Source organism: Podarcis cretensis, assembly GCF_951804945.1.
Source record: "Podarcis cretensis genome assembly, chromosome: 17".
Classification (NCBI taxonomy): Eukaryota; Metazoa; Chordata; class Lepidosauria; order Squamata; family Lacertidae; genus Podarcis; species Podarcis cretensis.
Window position 1 is genome coordinate 32,019,604 of NC_137187.1, and position 24,048 is coordinate 32,043,651.

Here is a 24,048-nt window from a genome sequence, read left to right on the forward strand (position 1 = left end):
GGGGAGACACACTGTATTTCCTAAATTATGCAAATATCCATTGTCCATTTACTGTGTTGTGTTATGTTACCAAAGTGCTGCTGCTTTGGTCCCAAGGGATGTGCCCAGAGAGGTCTTCCACGGTGCCCACATGGTCCCTTCCCCTTATCCTTTCCCTGCTGAAACTGGGCTTGAAAGAAGCATTATACTGAAGCCCGTACAATAGGCTGCGGAGTGTGCTTGCTTGTGGGATGTGCAAGATGCCCACAACAATTTGCCCAGTTTGCAAATGTGTGCCCAAAAGCCCCAAATGGTTGGCAACTCCCGGATGGTTGGTCAGCTGCTAAGAATCATACTCTCAGGAGAGCCTATCACCACCCCATGACACATGATGTTCTGCTATCCAATGTGTCTGCCTGCCATAACCATAAGAAAGCTCTTTAAAAACCCGACAGAAAGCCTTCAATAGACCGCCACAGTTGCTCCTGTGCACCTCCACCAAACTAGGCAGTCAGTGCACAGTGCACAAGAAAGGGGAGGCTGCTACAGCTGTGCTGCAAGTTGTTTTTTGCTTAGCACACTGGCTCAGGTAGATGGTGCCAAGGTGTTGAGTGCAGTTCCTGTGAATGATGAACTGAGCAGCCAACCCTGGGCAGCGTGAGGAGAGATGCTATCATAGTCGTGCTATGCACTGTTTGTTGGGCACAGTGACCAACAAACTGTTGTTGCTGTTTGTCTTAGGTCAATCCCTTAGAACAGGGTGGCCCAGGCAGCAAGCTTAGTCTTGACTGCTGCATGACATCCCCAGGTTACTTCGTCACCCCACTGCCCCCTAATATTCATTCAGAGGAAGTGCAATCCCATCTAGAATAGGCAAAGTTCCTAATTCTTAGACCTCACTCACAATTTCTGTCTTAGGAGGATTCAATTTCAGCTTATTGGCCCACAAGTGCAGCAGGGCCTTGGTTCAACTTGTACACAGTCTCCCCTCACTCAGATTTAAGAATATAATTCTAATACTCTACAAAACTGATTGATTCATTATCCCTATTTGTTTTACAAGTCAAGTCAACGTATTCAGAAAAAGCATGTCCATGTTTTTTACCAAAGCATAGTAAATTACTTAATAAAGACACTGGCTTGGAAACATGTTAAGAACATTGAAATATAGTCCCACAAAGACATAAACAATGCTAGTTAACCAGAACAAATAAAGATTTCTGCATTCTAGAGTAGTCACAGTCAAAGAAGAAACTGCACACAGACATATCAGCATTCACACAAGGACTTGGGTCACTCTTCAAATACAATGAAAAAACCACATACCTGTTTTAGAAAAGATAAGCTGAAGAATGAGAGGACGTCTGGTAACAATTCCAGATCCACGGGGCAGGAAATCTCTGCAGAGTATTTTTACAAGATAATGTTACTTCAATGGAATAAAAAAAGATACTGCAATTATGAGGACTGACAAACAATACTTTAAAAATCCTATTCTGGAACAGCGCACTGTTCCAAAATTATGTCCATAGGATCTAATGGCCACCTTAATGAGAAAGCTGGCACATTTTGTAATAGCATACAAAGGAAGACAATGACAGTTTTATGAAGTAGTCAATGTGGTGTCCTCCATATGTTGGTGAACTACAAGTCCCATAACCCTTGACTATCAATCATGCTGGCTGGGGTTGATCAGATGTGGAGTCCAAAAGTATCTCAAGAACATCAATATGGCCACCCTGATGTATGGGAATGATAATGTTAAATACTGTACAGTTCAACATGTTGTTCATGGTTTCCACTGTTAATGACAGATTGTGCTTAGATTTATATTTTAAATTAGCAAATATTAAGAGTTGGTGCAATTACTGCTGCTTCCTTAACTATATAGCTAGTACATGGAGGCTCAGAAGCATAAAGAGCTTTCTTGGACGAAGCAAGTGGATCTGGAAGGTCTAAGTAAGACCTTGAGATATCTGATAGACATGGAAAGACTTTCAGAAGTCTCTGGTAGCAACTGAGAATTCCTAGCAACTTTACCAAATTAGATACATACAGATTTCTAAATGGATGCTGGTACAGAATTTTGGACAAGTCTTCAATCGTTTGTAAACATACAAAAAAGGCAGTAGTGTACAAACATCAGGCTTTCTATTTCCTGCCTTCCTTTTGTGGTATGCAAACTCAATTTTCTCCTGCCACCTCAGCCAACTGGTGTCCCTATATACAGGAGTCAGAGAAATACTTCCCAAACACCTGTGATACTATTAAAACATCATAAATCCATCTTTTTTTCCTACACTGGAATTAAGCTCTTAGGTGGCGCTGTGGGTTAAAGCCTCAGCGCCTAGGACTTGCCGATCGAAAGGTCGGCGGTTCGAATCCCTGCGGCGGGGTGCGCTCCCGCTGCTCGGTCCCAGCGCCTGCCAACCTAGCAGTTCGAAAGCACCTCCGGGTGCAAGTAGATAAATAGGGACCGCTTACTAGCGGGAAGGTAAACAGCGTTTCCGTGTGCGGCTCTGGCTCTGGCTCTGGCCAGAGCAGCGATGTCACGCTGGCCATGTGACCCGGAAGTGTCTCCGGACAGTGCTGGCCCCTGGCCTCTTAAGTGAGATGGGCGCACAACCCCAGAGTCTGTCAAGACTGGCCCGTACGGGCAGGGGTACCTTTACCTTTACCTTTATGTTAATAAAATAGATTTCATACTCTTGGAGTGGGGGGAGAGACTAAGAATCCATGTGGTTATCAAGAAGTACATGCCCCAAAGTTCTGGAAATGTTTGTCTTCCTAGCTAGCAGAACGCTACTTTTGCAATGCTTTGAAAAGAATTCCCCAGTCTTAAAACCTCTTGCTTTTTGGGTAACTACAGCTCAGTTGAAGCCTCCCAAAATCCACACAAACTCAAAACCAGAAGAGGTTTTTAAAAATTCAGGATAAAGAGATAAAAAACATTTGATTTTAGTCATTATTCCCTGCTGGTCTTTCGTTCCTAATAAAGCAGTGTTTTTAAATTATGTTGCATCTATTAGCCACCCTGCACTTAAGACTGCAGAAAACATAGGCTATAATAGCCCTGTACAAATAAATGAATGCTGAATGGACCACTGCAGTTTCCTTGTTGTTGAATTCAGAACACAGAACTGGGTAAGGCCCCATGAAAGCATATTTTGCTCTAAACCCCAAAGTGTTTTGAGACATTTCCCCAAGAGAATAGAATCTCCAATTACAAAAACAAGAACAAAGCACTTGGCAACTTGCCTTGAGAGTCACTCCCAATCCTCTCCCACTGAGTGCATGGTGTCCTATGCAGATCCATTGTGTGAGACTTAGTTACCTAGAAAGACATGTTCCTGTTGCTTTCTAGTCATGCTGACGAGACTACCGTATTCATAGGAAACAGGAACCAAGACTGAAAAGGTTCTATGATGTATTATCTTCATTTGACCATGAGCATTGGATCCTAGTTAAATGCATGATTTCCTAAAATTACTTGGCAGCAATGAATGGATATAAATGGATATAAATTTGCTCAGTCTGCACATCAAAGTAAGTGTAAAATAAATGCACAAAGCACTCCCACTTAGATCCTCTCCTAGCATGAGCAGGAGCAAAAACCATGAGCATTGGGCTTAGCATTACTTCTGAACTAAGGATCATGGTTTGTTTCATTTCAAACAAAACACAATTGGAAACCCAAGAACAATCATGGTTTGTTTGTAGCAAAACAAACTGCGATTCGCAGATGAAGTCATGGGTTGTGTTTTTTTGCTCTATTTACATATTCATGGTAATTAAAGTTTACTGAGACATGAAAGCACAGCCACCATCAAACTGGTGAACTAGAATGGACACAATAATAACAGTTTAAATCAAGGCTGTAATTAATTTCTCAGATGGCTATCCCCAGGAAGCTGATTTTTTTATGTGCATAGCAATTCAGGCATCCTAAAATTTTATTTAAATCTAAAGGTAAAGGAAGTAAGATGCTACAGAGTTGTCATTTCTCCAAATATTTTCAAGGAATCCAATAAAAAATTCTAAGTAATGCTATATGTTTGAATATAACATTTAAATCACACTAAGTACACCTTACTAATTTCCCCCTTAATATATTTTAGGTTTCTTTACTAACTGTTTTATTTTAGTATTTTAACATTTGTATGTTTAAGTATGGCTGTGAATTTTTCTCAGTTTTACTATTTTATCGTTTCTAAGCTGCTTTGAGGTTGCTGTTTTTTCAATCAAGCAGTGTATAAAATTTACACTAATCAAAATAAATCTTTAAACATTTACAAGTAAACAGTAATTCAATAAACTTGATAAATCAGATCTCAATTAATTTGCAGCTACAGAAAAGTTTCCAATTCTTTTCTTCTTCTTCTAGAAATCCAACATAACCAAGTTGGTGATGGCTGTGGTAAGTAATCTTCTTGGAAAAACAAACAAACCACAAGCACTGGTTTATAATGTTAAGCTGGCATTCCAGTTCGTTTTCTCCCTGCTTGGGGGGGGGGGAAGGAACAGGGTGGGCACAATATTAGCATTTGTGTTTGTTCATGATAAACCATAGCCTGGCTTGCCACAAGGTGCAAACCACAATACTATTATACTGACTGGGCAATGTTCCTTTGTCAGTAAATCCCAAGTAATCCAAACTTAAATTAGGTTTTTGTGGAATGTTCTGATAATTCTTGGTTTCATTCAAGTTAAAAGAAAAATGCTTATTGATGGCCAGGAATGTCTGGCAATGTTTTATTTAATGGTGACAAATGGCTGGGAAATATACAGAGATCTCTCTGGGATGTCTGGAAGAAGAAACCCATCAAAGATTGGAAAAGATGGTACACCTCTGCTACCTAAAGGGAGGGGGCTGATGGTGTGTGTAGGTAAGAAATGGAAATTTTGCAACAGAGACCAAGAAACATAAAAACAGAGATGGCTGACAGCTAGTTGTAAAAGAAGGTGGCTTGTAGGTACAAATATGTTTCTCTGTGATCGGATGTGGATTAGCAAATCTGGTTCTTTGTAGGAATGCATCAGTTGTGTTGGGTTTCAAGAGGCAACCAAATACACATCTGTGTAGACAGATTATGCCGCTTGGTTTCTGGCTATTATTAATAATAATAAACAAATAGTATTTTGTTTATTATATTTACTTTATTATATTACTTTAAATTTTTTATGTTATCCTCATCCCATTTAACCTTCAAAGTTGTTAGCTTAGTAAGGTAAAGGACCCCTGGATGGTTAAATCCAGTTGAATTCAACTATGGGGTGCGGCGTTCATCTCCACTTTCAGGCTGAGGGAGCCAGCATTTGTCCACAGATAGCTTTCCAGGTTATGTGGCCAGCATAACTAAACTGCTTCTGGCACAACAAGACACCATGACGGAAGCCAGAGCTCACAGATCTGCAGTCTGAAGAACTAGTACCAAGCAGACCCTCCAACGAGCCACCCCGTTATCAAGATATAAAACTTTAGAGCAGCTTTATACAAGCCTTCTCTATGAGAACGACTACATACTTAACTGCAGTCTGCACAGAAATCAATTATTTCAACATTATGTACAGGGAAAAACATCTTAGTTGCTTCAGTCACAACAGTGGTCTTCTTCAGTCACTTGGAAACTCTCAACCAAGGCTCTCATTTAGGTAGATTGGGAAAGCTGCATGGGGGGATGAAAAAAGGAAGACTGTCATCCCTTGCATTCATCTATTTTAGCAGAAGGCAGTACCTTGGTTTTATTTCTTATTTCCACCAAGTGAACCAGCAGAGACTCCCAAAAAGCATAGGGGAAGTTTTTAATGTTTGATGTTTTACTGTTTTTTAATATTTGTTCGGAGCCACAGAGTGACTAGGGCAACCTAGTCAGATGAGTTTCATATAAATAATACTATTATTATTATTATTATTATTATTATTATTATTATTATTATTATCATCATCATCATTACCATCATCATCATTGCCCCTGAGAAAAGGAGACTGGCCAAGTGTGCTTCCAAACTATAATCAATGAGCCACTGTCTCAACGAGATGTTTCTCTGGGCAACCACAGTGGAGGCCATGGACCAGGTGCCATACTGAAAAGCATCCAACAGAGCATCTGCCACAACAGCAGAAGCAGTTCTTTTTAAAGCCATCTCTGACAGCCTAGGACACATACATCCCTTGTACCAAGCTCCTCTGAAAAAACCCCTAAGTAGTTGTTGCTGTCCTAAAAACATGATTTCCACAACAGTTCACAGTCCTTCTGGTAAAAAACTACATCCATTTAAAACAAGAGCAGGCTCAGCACGACTCTCTTAGTCTCAGGGTTGTGGGTTTGAGCCCCACGCTGGGCCAAAAGATTCCTTCATTACAGGGGGTTGGACTAGGCACTGTGGAAGGTGGGGCCAGGACAAGCATCTCCCTTCCACCCTACACACTTAAACAAATACATACTCCATTCATACTCACAAACACCTGTTCTTCCTTCCCCTATCAACTTTAACTGATTGATCTGCTAATTAAAACTTGAAGTCCTACTGGAAACCATTTGATAAAAAGAGACAAGCTTTTAGCAAGTGGACACCAAAGGACATACATTACAAGACAGGAAGTATAACCACAGTGAGTCAGAGGAAGAGGCCCAGAGTCCTCTGTTGCATAATGCCAAAACAATTGAGCCTTACAACATTACTGACAGACAACTTCAATAGAGGTCAAAGGGAAACTTGGTTTGGTCATGAAGGAGAATGCTGAAATACATATGTATTAAACAAAGCTTCAAAGCACATTATGCAGTGGCTTTAACAAATGGCTATTTCATGGAGATAGAAGGAAGCACTCTGCAAATAAGAAATAAACAAAGCTGTATGTAGCACTGAAGCCAGGCTGTCCCTACACTAAACACAAATGGCAGCGTTGACAAGCCAAGGGCGTTTCTACCATTGCTTCAGTCCAGGCACTCATATCTCACTCAGAGCACCAAACAGGAGTGTTATCCTATAACAAACTCATTCTCTGAGCTTGGCACCCTACATAGCCAAAAATGTCACCATCCATGCAGATAAGGAAGGTTTCAATACACTTAACTGGCTTAAGAAACCCCAAGACACTCAAAAGCATAAAAGAAACTTGGGGGAGAAAAACAAAAGTACCGTATTTTTCGCCCTATAAGGCGCACTGGCCCATAGGACGCACCTCCTTTTTTTTGGGGGGGGGGGGAATGAATAAAAAAAATTATTCCCCCCCCCCAGCCGTGGGGCTGGGGCGGGGGAAGCCCAAGCTTCCCCCGATCCCAGCCCATAGAAAAGGCTTGCGGACATCTGCCTGAAGCACGGAAGCCTTGCGAGCCTGCAGGAACTCCCACCGGGCTCGCAAGGCTTGCGGAGAGCTTCCTGAAGCGTGGATAGCGAGAGGGGTCAATGCGCACCGATGCCTCTCGCTGTCCAGGCTTCAGCGAAAGCCTGCATTCGCCCCATAGGACGCACACACATTTCCCCTTCATTTTTGGAGGGGAAAAAGTGCGTCCTATAAGGCGAAAAATACGGTAATGATGGGGGAGAAAAACAAAAGTAGGCCCAACAAGGATGTAATATACTCAGTGGGCACAGAATGCTTACTGACTGGTGATGGGGGCGTACTGGGGGGAGAGAAATGAAAAACATAAGAGGTACAATGGAAGAGGGCATAGTTGGCTGGCCTCCTAAAAGTGTTTGCAATTTGTTGCAGGTTCCACTTATCCCTAGAAAACTCCAGTTGCGCAAACTTGTCAAAAGGTCATTTCCTCACCCAAAGTTCCACTACTGAAATGGCTCCATGAGGCAAGCACATACAAAGCAACTTAATATTTGCAGCGGCACATTTCAAAATAATTAGTACCACCAGCTAATCTAGCTGTTGTTGCCAAGGATTCATTCACATGCTCTCCATAACTGGCCCTAGCCATAAGCCTTTCTGCAGCTGCAGTTTCCAAATACAAAGGCAAGCCCCACATAATCTGTGCTGCAGTGATCCAAAAGAGATGAACCCACGGTGTACGTGCCATGATCTGATACCTCCAAGAACCAACGTAGTTGGCATCCCAGCCTCAACCCAGCAAAGTATCTTTAGTCACTACCAAAACCTGGGTACAAATGTCTGAGAGATTCTAGATGTATCACACACACACCCCAAATCATAAAATTGGAAGGGATCCCAGGGGTCATCAAGTCCAATGCAGGCATGATTTGTAGACTCTTGGGAATTCACTATTACAGGGATCCTTGGTGGGGATTTGTACCCTTCCTAGACAAGAAGACAGACCAGGGAAGCAGTAACCTTCTGTGTGACCATGTGTAAGTTAATACCACTATCTGCAGTTTGGTTGAAAAATTACAGCTGATCCCGAGGCACTGGGTGTTGTGATGCAAGCAGAACTTGGGCCTAGGTGTCAGACCTGGCTCCAGGAAACAGTGGCAAAGACAGCCTGTAGCCAGCAAGACCTGGTCTCCTAGCTATTCTTTTCTTCAGCCAGAGCTAGATGGTGGCACACAGGTTAAATACCTGCCCAGCATTTCTCATATCACTATCCTGACATCAAGCATACTAGGTACAACAGGGCCGAGCTCCACCATACAATGTGATAAAGAAGGGAATGCAGGGGTCAGCAAGCTTTTTCAGCAGGGCGGCAGTCCACTGTCCCTCAGACCTTGTGGGGGGCCAGACTATATTTTGGGGGGAAATGAACAAATTCCTATGCCCCACAAACAACCCAGAGATGCATTTTAAATAAAATGACACAGTCTACTCAAATAAAAACATGCTGATTCCCGGACCATCCGCAGGCCGGATTTAGAAGGCGATTGGGCTGGATACAGCCCCCAGGCCTTAGTTTGCCTACCCGTGGAATAAAGTAATACAAAAGAGCCAAATTGACTGAAATTGAAACTTAGGTTATCCCTACTTACATTGACCTAGGTAAGCTTCTTCAAAAGTTAGCCAAAGCTCTGACTCAAATCCCTTGGACCTGGCCCACTGTCTGTTCCTATCCAAGGATGGGCAGAGGCATCTTCTTGTGGTGCACAAATGTGCTGTTAGAGCACCAATGTGCTGTAGAGGTCTCTGCTGGTGGGCTGTGCAGCACTGTGCTCAGCAGGCAGTCACTAACCACAGTAAAGTCAGTCTGGGAAGTTCAGTAATATTTGCCAAAAACTCAAATATTCATATTTTTTGGCCCAGTGGAACCATTATTCTGTAACTGTTGATGCTTTACCACAAGTTTATTTCTCTCTCACCTGGTTACTGCTTCTTCCTTCTTAGTTTAGCTACCTGGCAATCCTAGCCAAATCATGAAATAGTTTTTATAAGATGATATCACAACACTCTGCAGCCTATCAGGTGAACAGAGCAAGAGGGGCAATGTAAATAAACAGGTAACTTTCTCATACAAATAGACAAAAGGGAACATCTGGCACTGGCAAAAATGTTCTGAAGGACAGTGAACAGTTTTTCTCAGCCCTAAGAATTCCTGACTAGTCTGCCCTAGCAGCACTTGCCACCCTATCACACACAATTATTGCTTATTATGCAGTTCCACTTCCTAGAGGAAGTGACCAATCCTCTTAAGAAAGGCAGACTTTCAGAAAATCGAACATACGAAGCTGCCTTATGCAGAGTCATACCAATGGTGTATCCACGACTTAAGAAACATGAAATACTAACAGCTCTGGTATAGTCATCAAAGCATGAACTCAAACACGATTTACAAGTTTTATCTGTAGCAACTAGGCTCTTAAAAGATTACAAATGAAGGTGCCAAGTATTAAGCAGTAATCATCTGCCAAAGCGTTATCAAGTAATAGCACTGCTGACTGTATACAGCATGAGTGGTTCACTGTTTTCAGCTCAAAGTCACAGTGAAGTTTAGCTAACCCTCTAAAAGCTGCATAGCAGTGTGGATGTGACCAAGTGCAGCACTGCAAATAAAAAGCAAAACTCTCAACTTATGCTTCAAAATCACCTCTTCTTCCTCAGGCATGGCACCACTGCTAGTAGAGACAAAAGACCTTCATGCAATGCCACCATGTCAGAAAATGACAACATGGTTTTTGCAGGGTAAGTTGAGAGGGGGAAAAAGGGATGTCTTATTAGGGAAAGGGTTGGTGAGTCAATGGAAGCAGTTGTAGATTTGCCACCCCTGATTTAAAGAAAATGTGCACTGTCTCATAATGGCAATTACCATAATGGTACCATTAATCTTATGCCCCAGCCACTAGTTACAGCCTCTGAAAGCATCATTGGTTCAATGATTCATCACTGGCCCATGCAACAGGGACACTTTCTGAACACTGTTATGTAGATATATAATGATACTGCTTTACATTAGAAATCTACTACACATCACTACACATGCTTCCCGCTTCCACCAAGAACACACCATAAAATCTACTATCTACAGGAGGGGTGGAGGACCTCAGATGTAAGGGCCACATGTGGCCCTCTAGGCCTCTCTATTTGGATCTCAAAAGTCTCCCCAAATCACAGCCATCATTGCCTGGAATGTGTCCTTGAACTCTGAAAATGCCTCTTGTCTGGGTGAAATGTTAGGAGGAGAGTGTGAAGAAGCCTAGTGTAAAAACAATTCACATTTGTTGTTTTGTCTACTTTGGCCTGCCACTATCAGTACATGGCCCTTGGAAGGCTGCCCAGAAGGGAATACGGCCCTGGGCAGAAAAGGGTTCCACCACCTGGTCTACAGCCAAGTCCTAAGGTAAAACTACATAAAGATTTATATTTCTTACCCAGTCAATTAAGTAAAAAAGCAAACCAACAACATCAGTCTGTTATCAAGGAACAATTTTCTACATGATAGACAAAAAGAAAGGAAGTGATGAAACACTTGTCAACAGTAGCTTCCAGATAAAACCATTACAAAACCTGCTGGAAAAAACTGAGGTCTGACACTTTTAAGATGAAGATTCTACGAAGACATTCTCTTTGAAAATTCAAAACATTTGCTATGTATTTGTTGTCCAATGCATTCAGCATCCAACAACACAAATTACATTCTACAAAATGGAAAAACTTCATGGAGGCTGAAAGCCAGTTAGTGCACACGGCCAAGCTTCCCACCCTCCCGGCTACCGCTTTACTTTAAATAACTAACCACAGAATAGCAGGGTACTTAAAATACAAAAGAATGATTTTCCATTGTTGACAGTTATATCAACAATGCTACTTACTAGTAATGACCTGCTTCCCAGAATAAGATATTCTTGTTGACCCTATTCAATTGTTTTATTGTGTTTTCCCATTGTTTTTAATTTGTATGTCACAAGCTGTATTGAACTTTTGGGAAAACCTCCAACAAAATGGTCACTAGCAAGGAGTAATACAAATAAGAACTTGTGCAGCAAAGAATATAAACAAGAAAATGTTACGTAAATTTAGTGCACACTCAAAATTTGGATTCAGATACGTATGGGGAAAGCACTATAGAGCCCCCAAAGTATCCCGTACCATGTAATAGTCCCTTTATGCAATACATTTTCCCAGATCTCTAACTGTGTTGCATCAGATCAACTGAAAGCAGAAGAGGCTCTCCTGTTTGTCAGCATCAATATGCACTCTGACAATGACACCTATTCATGGAAACATCAAAGACAACCCAAGCCTGCAACCATCAGAAATTTCCATAGACACGACACGTGTTATAAACATGCTTGGGTAAAGGATAACCTAAGCTAGCACATACAATAGCTTTAGTAAACTGAAATGACTTTAGTAAACTGAAATGTTTTATTGCAGGAGAGGGAAGACATATCTGATTAGATGTACTTTTTCAAAAGCAGGTGGGGATTTGAGGCTTTGTTCTACTTCTTTGACTCCACCTTCATGAGTCTGACTGCAGTTTAGTTATTGCAGTTTTTAGCATCACTGTTGAAATACAGCATTAATAAATGCAATCTCACTCATTAGGCTGCATCCCTCACAACTGTTCACAGAAGAGTACATGTGATGAACTCTGTGATAAAAATTCACACCAAGCTGGTTTTCTAAAGACTCAGATAGATTCAGATGCTTGCTCCACATCTTCCAGAAAACCAGATACTGGTCTCATGTCAATATAAAATGTTTTACGTGCAATGATTATGGCAAGGAATTCACTACTGGATCAAAATATACACCCAGGATTATAGCTGTTTAGTCATTGGTAGTGACTGATGTACAGTATATTAGAACACCAATTCCACTGAAAAATGTTTAAAATAGTTTGATCACTGCATTTCCTCATGGGCAAAATGCAGAAGTAGGAGGGCAATGCATGTAATTTTTACAGTATGCTACACTTCGTCCATACTAAAGCCACCTACATCAAGGCAAACAAGAGTACCGTATTTTTCGCCCTATAGGACGCACTTTTCCCCCTCCAAAAATGAAGGGGAAATCTGTGTGCGTCCTATGGGGTGAATACAGGCTTTCGCTGAAGCTTGGAGAGCGAGAGGGGTCGGTGCGCACCGACCCCTCTCGCTCTCCAGGCTTCAGGAAGCTATCAGCAAGCCTGGGGAGCCCGCGGGAGTTCCCACAGGGCTCCCTAGGCTGTGGACAGCAGCCTGCTGCACGGAGCGCGGGGTGCGCTGAAGCAGAGCGCCCCACGCTTCGGGCAGACATCGGCCAGCCCCACAAGCTCAGGGGACAGCAGGGAGGCGGAGCGCTGCCATACCGCTGTTCCCCGACCTGGTTTGGTTTCCTCAACCTGGTTTTGGGGGGGGAAATAAAGGGGGGGAAATTCCTTTATTTCCCCCCCCCAAAAAAAAAACTAGGTGCGTCCTATGGGACGGAGTGTCCTATGGGACGAAAAATACGGTAATTATCATACTTCCAGGACACATTCTAGACAGCAAAACACTCAAGGAAAATGCATAACAGCACTAGTGAGCAGAGTGGAGACATGGACTGGGGAGAGAGATGGCCTAGGAGGGAGAGTTCAATCTGGCTAGAGAAGCCTGGAGGACCTGGGCGGAAGTTCCCCACCATCACTTAAGGCTGTTCAAATCAGTGTTCACCAAGCACATTCAGACCAATGTGTGCTCCCTTTCTGTCACAATCACATTTCAGTAACATTTTCTACATATTCAGGTAGGTAGCCATGTAGGTGTGATGCAGCTGAAATAAATAAATAAATAAATAAATAAATAAATAAATAAATAAATAAAGTTCAGTAGCAGCTTAGAGACCAACTAAGAAGTGTGCTTGCAGGTATCTGAAGAAGTGTGCATGCACACGGAAAACTTATACCCAGAACATACTTAGTTGGTCTCTAAGGTGCTACTGGACTTTTTTTTCTCTACATATGAATGGGAGTGAGGGGGAAACAATCCCTGAGATATAGCTCCCTAATCACACTTTAAAGCAATTCCTAAATGGCAAATTGTGAAGACAAAGCAAATGAAAAGCAGCTAAGAAACCCCAAGGCAGAAATTTTTTTAGCATAAAGTTTCAAAGGTAGAATCCTCCAAGGTGTGAGATGGGTTATCTCTGGGTCCTCAGGTAGATACTGCACATTAAAATTAGTTGCAGGACAAAACAAATCACAGTCATTACTATTGGTATCATCATATGAGAAGGTATATCTCATCTTTTTTGTTACAGAAATGCTATTGAGCAATAATATACACTATGAATTTGTACATAGAGCTATCAGTCACTAATATTTAATGCAAGCAAAACACCCATTATATGTTGGGCGGGGTAGCAAAGACAAGCATAAGAAACTCTTAGCATAGGCTGCTCTGCTGCTTATCAGGGGTTAAAAGCAGACTAGTTACAGGTAGGTAGCCGTGTTGGTCTGCCGTAGTCGAAACAAAATAAAAAAATTCCTTCCAGTAGCACCTTAGAGACCAACTAAGTTTGTTTCTTCAGATTTCTGAAAAAGTGTGCATGCACACGAAAGCTCATACCAATAACAAACTTAGTTGATCTCTAAGGTGCTACTGGAAGGAATTTTTTTTATTTTGTTTCGACTAAAAGCAGACTGTCATTGTCACTGCTAATCCTCATGTACCATGGAGACATGTTTCAAGGATAGGTAAAAATGTCTAGAGTAGAATACTGTATTACATCACAATAGACCTGTTTGTGTTTTGTGGTACACTGAAAATGGTGTTGCTTGCTGCAACAGACTAACAAGTCTATTGCTTAGAGGTTATTTTGTTTAGATCATTTTGTGTAACAGACTGTCTAGCACAGTAGTCTATTTGACAGCACCATGCCATAGGGTGTGCAATCGGCAGTGGATTAATCAATGCTCAGGGACATGGAAGGAGGAATCAGCTGTCAAATAATTGTTTTTGATGACATGTTTTATTTTCCATCTTTCATTTTATATTTTATGTTACAGATTACTCGGAGCCTTTAAGAAAAAGTGGTATATTGAGCAAAGTAATTCTGTTCTTCAAATAACTATCCTATCAAGACAGCTGTCAGACAGAGCTCAGGACAGAACATTTAACCCAAAAGGCATGGCTCTGTGCAACCTAAGGTACAGAGTATACGGCTTTGCTAAAAAAACAACAACTACCAGACTTTTAGAAGACATCTGAAGGCAGCCCTGTTTAGGGACGCTTTTAATGTTTGATGTATCACAGTATTTTAATATTCTTTTGGAAGCCACCCAGAGTGCCTGGGGAAGCCCAGCCAGATGGGCAGAGTATAAATAATAAATAATAATAATAATATCCATTACATCCCAGTCCATAGCAGGCCTACTAATATAATGGCTTAGCTAGTGGTTAATAAGATATTGTGCATTTATTTCTGAAATTGTGGATCACTTTTATGTATCTTGCACACAAAAATAAGGAACAGCATTCATGTTCTGAATTCCAAATGTATTAAAAAGGTAAAGGTACCCCTGCCCATACGGGCCAGTCTTGACAGACTCTGGGGTTGTGCGCCCATCTCACTTAAGAGGCCAGGGGCCAGCGCTGTCCGGAGACACTTCCGGGTCAGGTGGCCAGCGTGACATCGCTGCTCTGGCGAGCCAGAGCCACACACAGAAACGCCGTTTACCTTCCCGCTGGTAAGCGGTCCCTATTTATCTACTTGCACCCGGAGGTGCTTTCGAACTGCTAGGTTGGCAGGCGCTGGGACCGAGCAGCGGGAGCGCACCACGCCGCAGGGATTCGAACCGCCGACCTTTCGATCGGCAAGCCCTAGGCGCTGAGGCTTTAACCCACAGCGCCAAATCTATTATGCAAGAGCAAAAGAGGGAAACTTGTTAGCTATGTGTAAAACTAAGCAACAGCAGAAAGCCAAAATGTGGTCTGCAAGACTTATTGCTAACTGTTCTTTATGGCACAAAAGTTCACAGGTGGAAGGCCGACATAATACTGTGTTACATCCTTATCTGTGAGACCATTACACAGAAAGCAGAAAGACAGGTGTAACCTCCCCCACCCTTGCAAGTCATAAGCTGTCTAGCAGCTTGAACTTTTTTACATTTAGCAATACCGCAAAGAAACCTGGAATCTGATGGGTTTTCATGCAAGAGGGGGCTGATGGATGTTACAAACCAGGCAAAGATCTTCTAGGAAAGAGGCTGTTGTAAATTTGTTGCTATTATTTTTAAAACTTATTTTATTATCTTGTATTTATGTAACCAGCCCTCCAACCCTATGAAGGGCAGGTAAACAATAATAATAACGGCAACAAGAGCAGAATCACCAAGATTGTTCCGCCCATTTCAAGTACCACCCTGCAGTTTATTTTATTTTATTTATTAAATTTATATACCACCCTTCATCCGAAGATCACAGGGCATTGTGTGTGTATATATTTTATATATATACAACATAGTAACAAAAGCTATACCTCCCACCCACAGTTTAAAAGGCCATGGATTGTTTAAATAGCAAGAGGCCTGGTAGAAGAAAGTTTTTGCCCGGCACCTAAAATATGTAACAATGGTGCCAGGCAAGCTTCCTTGGAGAGATCATTCCATAAATGGGGAGCCACTGCAAAAAAGGCCCATTCTCATGTTGGAAGGCGCACAAAGAATGGCCTCATGATTGCACGGTACAGGTAGGTTCATGTGGGGAGAGGTGGTCCTTGAGGTATTGCATTCCTGAATCGTTTCAGGCTTCATAGGTCAAAACCAGCACTTTGAATTGGTAAACTAACTGGCAGCCGGTGCAGTTGGGCCAGGATCGATGTAATACTCTCAAACAGTCTTGCCCTGATGAGCAACCTGGCCGCTGATTTCTGCACCAGCTGAAGTTTCCAAACAGTCTTCTTTGGCAGCCCTACGTGGGACGCATTGCAGTAATCTAACCTGGAGGTTAGGTAAGTAAGGGTAAAGGTACCCCTGCCCGTACGGGCCAGTCTTGCCAGACTCTAGGGTTGTGCGCTCATCTCACTCTAGAGGCCGGGAGCCAGCGCTGTCTGCAGACACTCCCGGGTCACGTGGCCAGCGTGACAAGCTGCATCTGGCGAGCCAGCGCAGCACACAGAACGCCGTTTACCTTCCCGCTGGTAAGCGGTCCCTATTTATCTACTTGCACCCGAGGGTGCTTTCGAACTGCTAGGTTGGCAGGCGCTGGGACCGAAGGACGGGAGCGCACCCCGCCGCGGGGATTCGAACCGCCGACCATGCGATCGGCAAGTCCTAGGCTCTGAGGTTTTTCCCACATCGCCACCCGCGTCCCTTAACCTGAAGGTTACCCCAGAATAAACGACAGAAGTTAGGCTATCCCTGTCCAGATCTAGGGGCACTGCTGGGCCTCCAGCCGAAGCTGATGGAAGGCACTGAGACCACCTGAGTCTCAATCGACAGCAAAGGACCCAGAAAAAACCCCGAGCTGTGTGCCTGCTCCTTTAGAGGGAGTGTAAGAGCAGGCAAGCTTCCCCATAGAGGTCACCGGAGCACAGGCGACAGAGTTTACCCGGGACAACCCGGAAAGGTGTGTGGGGCGAAGGGCAGCGCGAGGCCTCGCGGTGCTGACCCCTCCCCACACTCGCCCAGCAGAGCGGGAGGCGAGAAGGCAGGTGGCCCACACGCCGGCCATGGCGACAGTCGCAAAGCCACCTTTCCCGAGGGCCAGTCCCGCGCGCGACCCCTTTCGGCTCCATGGGGCAGAGAGGGGTCTCGGAGCGGAGAGGGGCTGGTTTTGGGCGGGCGGGCGGCGGCGGCTCTTCCCGGGCCGAGGCCGCCTCTACGGCAGAAGCGAGCTGAGGAGAGCGCAAGCCCGGCATTCTCGGAACTCATTTCCGCAAACTGCGCCGCGCGCCGCTGGTCTGCCTTAGGGAGCCTCCCTTGCGCAGTTTGCGTTTCCCTCTCTTCCTCCGCGCAAAGCCCCCCTCCCCCCACACGCACGATTCACTGACTGACCGGCCGACGAAGTTCTCGAGGACGGAGCTCTTGCCCGCGCTCTGGCCGCCCACCACGGCGATCTGCGGCAGGTCGAGGTGGCAGCTCTGCCCGATAGAGCTGAAGGCGTCCTGCAGCTTGTTCACCAGCGGGATGAGCTCCTCCATTCCTCGGTTGCCCATAGCAACGGCCTAAGGTGGGAGGGGGACAGATCCCCTCCTCCTCCCCCCGGCGCGCGCACCTCCCCGCTTCCTCTCACAACCCCAGGCAACAACCACCAAAACTTCCCCCCTCGGATTCTCCTCATCCGGCCTCGGCGAGGCGACGCCCCGCCCCGCCCTATTTCTGCCGGCCATTGCCGGCTATTGCTCGGAGGGCCTGTCATTCATCGGTCAGGACCAATAAGAAAAGCAAAACCGTCGCCCGCGGGCAGTGGTAGGGGCAGCGTTGGCCTGCTCCGCCCATTTCCGGTCGGTGTTCTAACTGGTAGTCTTCCCTGTCATTCGGCGCCCGCCTCTGCTCTCCTCACAACCAATGGAGACCTGAGGAGCTCGGTCCCCGCCCCGCAGCTTATTAGTTGCTTTTTTTTCTTTTTCTTTTTACTGGTCATGTTTCCTGTCCATCACGAAAAGAAACGAATAAGCTGTCAAAAGAACCGGGCCACCCGCCTCACTACATTCGCTTTTTATTGGCCAGTGTTTGCGTCACACTCTGTGAATAAGCCAATCGCTCCAGTAAAGAGAACTTTTCTTCTTCCTTTTTAAGGGGCATGAACAATGAGATGAAATGTTTATTTTTCTGCCTCGGTCCTTCTTTCGCCGCTAAACAATTATTGGTCCCTGCTCGTATTCATTCATTCATTCATTCATTTCGTAAAATGTATATACCGCTTGAGTGAAGAAAACCTCAAAAGCGGATAAAACAATAAAGCCAAGGGGAAAATGTTTTGCAGCCATACTTTAAAACATACAAAATTAAAATACTAAAACAGATCGAAAGGTACCTCAGCTTTCTCTTACCTCTACAGAAATCGCAGATCCCCAAATCTTTTTCACACCTTCCAGGGGGAAATGATTTTACCTGGCAGACATTATTCTACCTTTCTGGTGGCTGCAGCTGATGAGGGCATCTTGCGAGGAATTTGTGCATTTTCATTTGCAATACTTTTAAAAAAAACAGAAAACCAGAATTTCCCAGATTTTCTTTTCTTATTTTAAAAAGTATTCTTGTCAATTCTAAATATTCTGTGATTCAGAAAGTTTCCATTCAGCTATGAGCATTAAAGGCTGCAATATTGTAGAATAATTGTAGAGAATAATCAGATTCAGTGCAATTCTATTCTTATTTAAAGGTAAAGGGACCCCTGACCATTAGATCCAGTTGTGGCCGACTGGGGTTGTGCCACTCATCTCGCTTTATTGGCCGAGGGAGCCGGCATACAGCTTCCAGGTCATGTGTCCAGCATGACTAAGCTGCTTCTGGCGAACCAGAGCAGCGCACGGAAACGCCGTTTACCTTCCCGCTGGAGCGGTACCTATTTATCTATTTGCACTTTGATGTGATTTCAAACTGCTAGGTTGGCAGGAGCAGGGACCGAGCAACGGGAGCTCACCACGTCGTGGGGATTCGAACCGCCGACCTTCTGATCGGCAAGCCCTAGGCTCTGTGGTTTAACCCACAGCGCCACCCGTGTACTCGGTAGTAAATTCCACTGCGTTGCTATTGCTACATATTTATTTGCCCCATGTTGGGCAAAGGAGTGCTACATTGCAGGGGGTTGGACCAGATGACGCCCCCCCAGGCTTCCTTCCCACTCTACAATTTTTGATTCTGTGTATACCAGGCATGTCCAACTCCCAAAAGACTGCAATCTACTCCCACTATAAAAAAACTGGCAGTGATCTACCCAAAGTTGTTGAGCTTTTTTGGGGGGCGGAGATCAACCAGGATCACGCGGTCGACAGGGATCGACCAGGGACACCACGCAATTGACCAGTAGATCATGATCAACCGGTTGGACATGGCTGATATATACCCTAACACCTATTAAAAAACATGCAGATAATTACAATAAAAACAGTGTGGCACCAGGGAGTAGGCCTTACTCCTATGTTAGTGTGCATAGGATTGTACTGTCCACTCAAGTGCTATAGGCACACTCACTAGGAAGTGAGTACTGTGATCAATACTTGATGGCAGCAGGGATGGGGGATAAGATCAAGAGTTCCAAATAAGTGCAGTGCTTCCACTCCTCATGAGTAGTCACAGGTTCAGGACCAGGAAAGCATTCCCATCCAGTTGCACTTTAACCCATATGTGTTCCTATACAACTTGCCACTGAAATAATTTGTTCTATTTTAGTACTGCAAATTTTGTTACATATTAAAAGTCAGTTTAAAACTGTACAATTCTTACTACAAGTTATCTCAAAATTGCTACTAAACAGTTTCGATTTTTTGCTGTTATTTTACATTTCTCCCTGATAAAAAAACTTGTTCTTTAAAAAATGTTACATTACCTAATAAGTTGTCTTATCACTCTGCCTTCATATAGTCACAAGAATCCAATTATCCACAACCTCTGAATTCTCACTTCAGTAATTTAATTTATTCTGTCTGCACCTGCTGTAGGCATATCAGCATTCTTAGGGTATTTTTAATACATATTTTACTGTTCTACAGATCTCTGTCGTTTCTCTAGACCAGTGGTTCCCAATGAGGGGTCCAGAGACAAATGCAATCACACTGGGGCTGCTTCTATCCCCAGGATAACAGGTCTTTTTGCTGCACAATATAGAGGAGAGGAGCAAGGTGTATGTACATTTTTTTATCAGCTGTGGTTGTAACAATGGTACTGAGATACATGGTCTGTTTCTTCAACATTTCCCTGTTAAAAGTTGTTTCTTATCACCACCCTGGCTACCCACCAATATCCTACGGTGCCTTCATAAGATGCTACAATTGAACATTTTCAAAATAATGCACTGCACAGCTGTACCACAGCACGGGGTGGAGGGTAGTGGGATAAAAATATTGAAAGTACTTGACAATTGCATGGCAACACAACTATACATCTTTGCTTCTGCATTTATGCATTTTGCAAAGGGTCATGCTATAAATGCTTGCCTTTTCCACTGCTTGCTGATGGCCACAAAATGGAGAATCAGGAATGAGACTGATGGATCCAAGAAGCCACTTCTACTGGTGAAAGGTTACAGTAAAGGATAGCAAACTTGCAAAAATTTGGACGTTTTATGACCGTGATACTACAGTGAAGCTACAAAATAGTACAAGCAGTAGTACATAGCACAATAACAAAATGTGGATCATCATCACCTTTAAAAAAAATACATGAAAAAACACAGAACAAACAGGTACAAAATATGGGGCTGGTGTGGTATGTGGAAAATGTGGAACATGTGGAACATATGCATTCTAGTAATGGCTGCAACATCTCAAGTAGATTTATTCAGACTCCTCTTTACAGTATAACATATTATGAACTGAGAAAAGAATGGACCTGATACAGTGCGAGCAAAGTCCATTTCTTTGCAAGCATTTTGAAATTTAATGAGCAGATGAAAGGGTGTGGTTACTTGCTCTTTTGTAAAAACCCCATATAAATATAGTTTTGCTGTGTTCAGTTACTGATTTACTTGTGACTACCTGAGGCAAAAGCATTCGCATATATCATTTATCATAATCAACCACAAGAAGAATATTTCTCTTTAAACTCAGACAACTCCAGTCCCAGTTTCTGTGACAATCTTTTCTAGTATCATGAGGCAATGTGTTTTTGTTTCTTTGACTGACTGACTGACTGATTGTTTCTAAAAGTATGACATTCAATACATGGCAGCACAAAAAGCCTTCAAGCTGAGCATACATTTCTGGCAAAACAAGAAGTTTCCAAGCTTTCTTTTTTATTGCTCTGTGTTGACTCTTGGGCAGGGTGCTAAGTGGGCTGAATGCAACCAAGACATTGCGCAAGGAGAACAATTTATGCCTGCATAATAGAAACTCCCTAGTCGCTGGGCACCACCCACACCCACCAAATCTGCCACAAAGTAGGGATGACCCCAGAGCTGATTTTGGGCGTGATGCACAGGTGGGATAAATTCCCCTGCACTAGTGGAAGTTGTTACAGTTGCACAGTTATGTTGTTGGATACAGCTGAGTCATTATTCCCTTCTTATTTTCCATTACGTACACTTACCAAGCAGTCCTATATGCCAATTATAATGGGAGTGGAGATACATAGCTGCTATGCAGATGAACAGCTACCATATGTATTTCCCACTCAGCCAAGGTGGGTGGGAGAGAGAGAAGAGAAACACATGACACAGAAGTAGTAATACTGAAAAACAAACAAGCAAAAAACACAGAATAGTCACAGAGAGGGGGGGGGGAAGTGTTAATGTTCAAAGATCCCAGGGCCATTCACAACAACAACAACAAAATGAGAAGACAAAATACATCATAAAATAACGAAACAAACCAATAACCCCAGCCCCCGAGACCATTCCAAGTTTTTGGAAACCAATACCACAACATCTGCATAACGTTTGACGTACTTTTGTGCACTTTGCTAGAAATTTACCCTCTCCAAAACATTAGCTGAAATCAGTGTTCTTTTGTTAAAGCAGCAGAGCAGTTCACTTTCCATGAAATGGATGTTTTGTTATTTGGGCTTAGCCAGCCTCTGTCTGATATTCAGTTTCATGGGGAAATGACTTGTCTTTTAGCCTCACCTGTCTCCCTTGCGTGGAATAAGGGCTCTGTCACAGTAGTAAATTTTGTAATCGGCCACAGCCCCACAGCAGCCATTTTGTGACTACTGTTGCCTGAATAGCAGCAATGTTGTGGCGCTGCCTACAATACTTTCTCAAGATTTCAGATGTTCCCACTGTTCAGAAAAGTTTGGGGGGCCCTATTCTACATGTCACTTTCACAAGGTCACTCAGATGGTTGGATTCATATAAATCAGGGGTGGTGACCTCAGGGCTGGTGAGTGGGGAATGTGGCCCTTCATGCCTCTACGTGACCCTCGGGACTCTTTCCAGGCACACCTCTCACCAGTCCTGCTTTACACTCTTCTCAAGTGATTTCCCTCCTGTCTGAAATGTAACTCTGAGTGCCTCTTGCTTGCCTAGATGAAAAACTGTGCATACAGAAAATGATGATAATAATAAATTATTATTATTATTATGAGGGGCACACTCTTAGTCGGATTGAGGCATCTAATCATAAGCCTGCATTTTTATCAAAGCTTATATTTTTGATTAAGGCCTGTATATTAAGATGAGCTTAAAGATTTTCAAATGTTCATGCCAGGCAGAAGACCAGCTGCCTAAGAACCTTGGCAAGATGTTTATTCTCCTGGACAAGGGGGCCCCCTGATTTATAGCAGAAAACAATTCTCAAAGTCGTAAAAAGGGAATTACAGGCTGACAGCCAAGGTTACACTGACCCTACATATTACAGAAGATAAAAAAGCAGAGAAAAACATAATTAAGAGTGGGTAAATAGTAAAATAAAACCATGTGCCTCCCATTAAACTTGAGCCATATTTTCCTAAGGTTGAAAGGTCAAGAGCAGTGAAAAAGGCAACTGGCTTGGCTGGAGAAGGGGAGTGTAAAGAGAAGAAGAGGTTTTCTTTCTATTTTATTTTGAGGCTGTAAAATGTTCCTTCCTTTTTTACTTTGAAAAGGTTTATTCTTCTAAAAAGCTATCTATGTTATGTATTAAATATAATGGCTTAAATGTAATTATGCAAAGGAATTAGAAGCTAAGAAATGTTAAATCCTTATGCTAGATTCTTATTTCATATAGTTGGAAGAGATCACAGGGGCCATCAGCCACCAGCCCAGCCCCCCTGCCAAGCAGGAAACATCATTAGAGCACACATATGGTTGTCAGGCCTTTGTTTAAAGACCTCCAAGAGAAGGAGATCTTTCAATGATGATGTGAACTCAAGATCCTTGACATCTGTTTAAGATAAAAATTTAAGATTAAACCATCTGTTTTGGAGGGCAATAGGGCGAGGTGAGCTGGTAATTAAGGTTCCTTGTTGAGACACATGTAAGATATTTGTCATTTATAGATAGAAGAATATATAGCTTTTTGTTTCCCATAAAAGGGCAAGAGGAAATGGGTGTATCTTTTGTGATTGGTTCTAGCAAACAGCCAATAGGAATTTCAACCAGGCTGATTGGACAGAGGCAGCCACAGGAGGAGCAAGGGGGCTGGATTAAGGAAATATAAGTGCTGGCCAGAATAGCAGGAGGCCAGGCCAGAGCTTGGTAACCATATACCACTGTGCCTCATATTTATTTGTCTGACAAATAAATTATTATTTTAATTTCTCTATTGCTGCGTTGAATATTTCATTCCAGCTAAGCGTTAACCACAAGCAGGGTGCTACAGGATGGCTTGTGTGCTCTATTTTCCAGTTCTCTCTTTGAAGAACAATCCTCCGTTTGAAGAGCTGTTCAGTTTAAGTTTGGTTTAAAGGTAAAGAAGCTTAAACAAGGAGAGCGGAGGCCTTGAAATTGCCCACCACCAGCAGCTAGATGGCAGACTGAGCAGGCATTTAGGTTTGCCATATGTCCTCTTTTTCCAGGACACGTCCTCTTTCACATGGGTATACAAAATGAGAGCTGTCATAGCGATCCATAGTTAAAAGTAGAAGTCGGCAAATGTGTCCTCTTTCTTGCTGTTCAAAATATAAGCCAACT

At 43.2% G+C, this 24,048-nt stretch overlaps 1 protein-coding gene across 8 annotated transcripts in view; it reads right to left on the minus strand.

Annotated features, from left to right (window-relative positions):
* Nucleotides 1-17,618, minus strand: part of DNM2 (dynamin 2) — a 60,229-nt gene extending 42,611 nt beyond the window's left edge. For 5 of the 8 annotated variants that reach the window (XM_079959312.1, XM_079959309.1, XM_079959310.1 and 2 more), the window contains exons 1-2: nt 17,334-17,618; nt 1,306-1,379 (exon numbers count right to left, since the gene is read on the minus strand). In XM_079959312.1, the coding sequence (XP_079815438.1) occupies nt 1,306-1,379; nt 17,334-17,494 (235 nt within the window). In that variant the 5' untranslated portion in view covers nt 17,495-17,618. The remainder of the gene's footprint in view (nt 1-1,305; nt 1,380-17,333) is intronic. The other 3 variants (XM_079959311.1, XM_079959308.1, XM_079959307.1) reach the window with 1 other exon arrangement.
* Between the last annotated feature and the right edge of the window lie 6,430 nt (nt 17,619-24,048).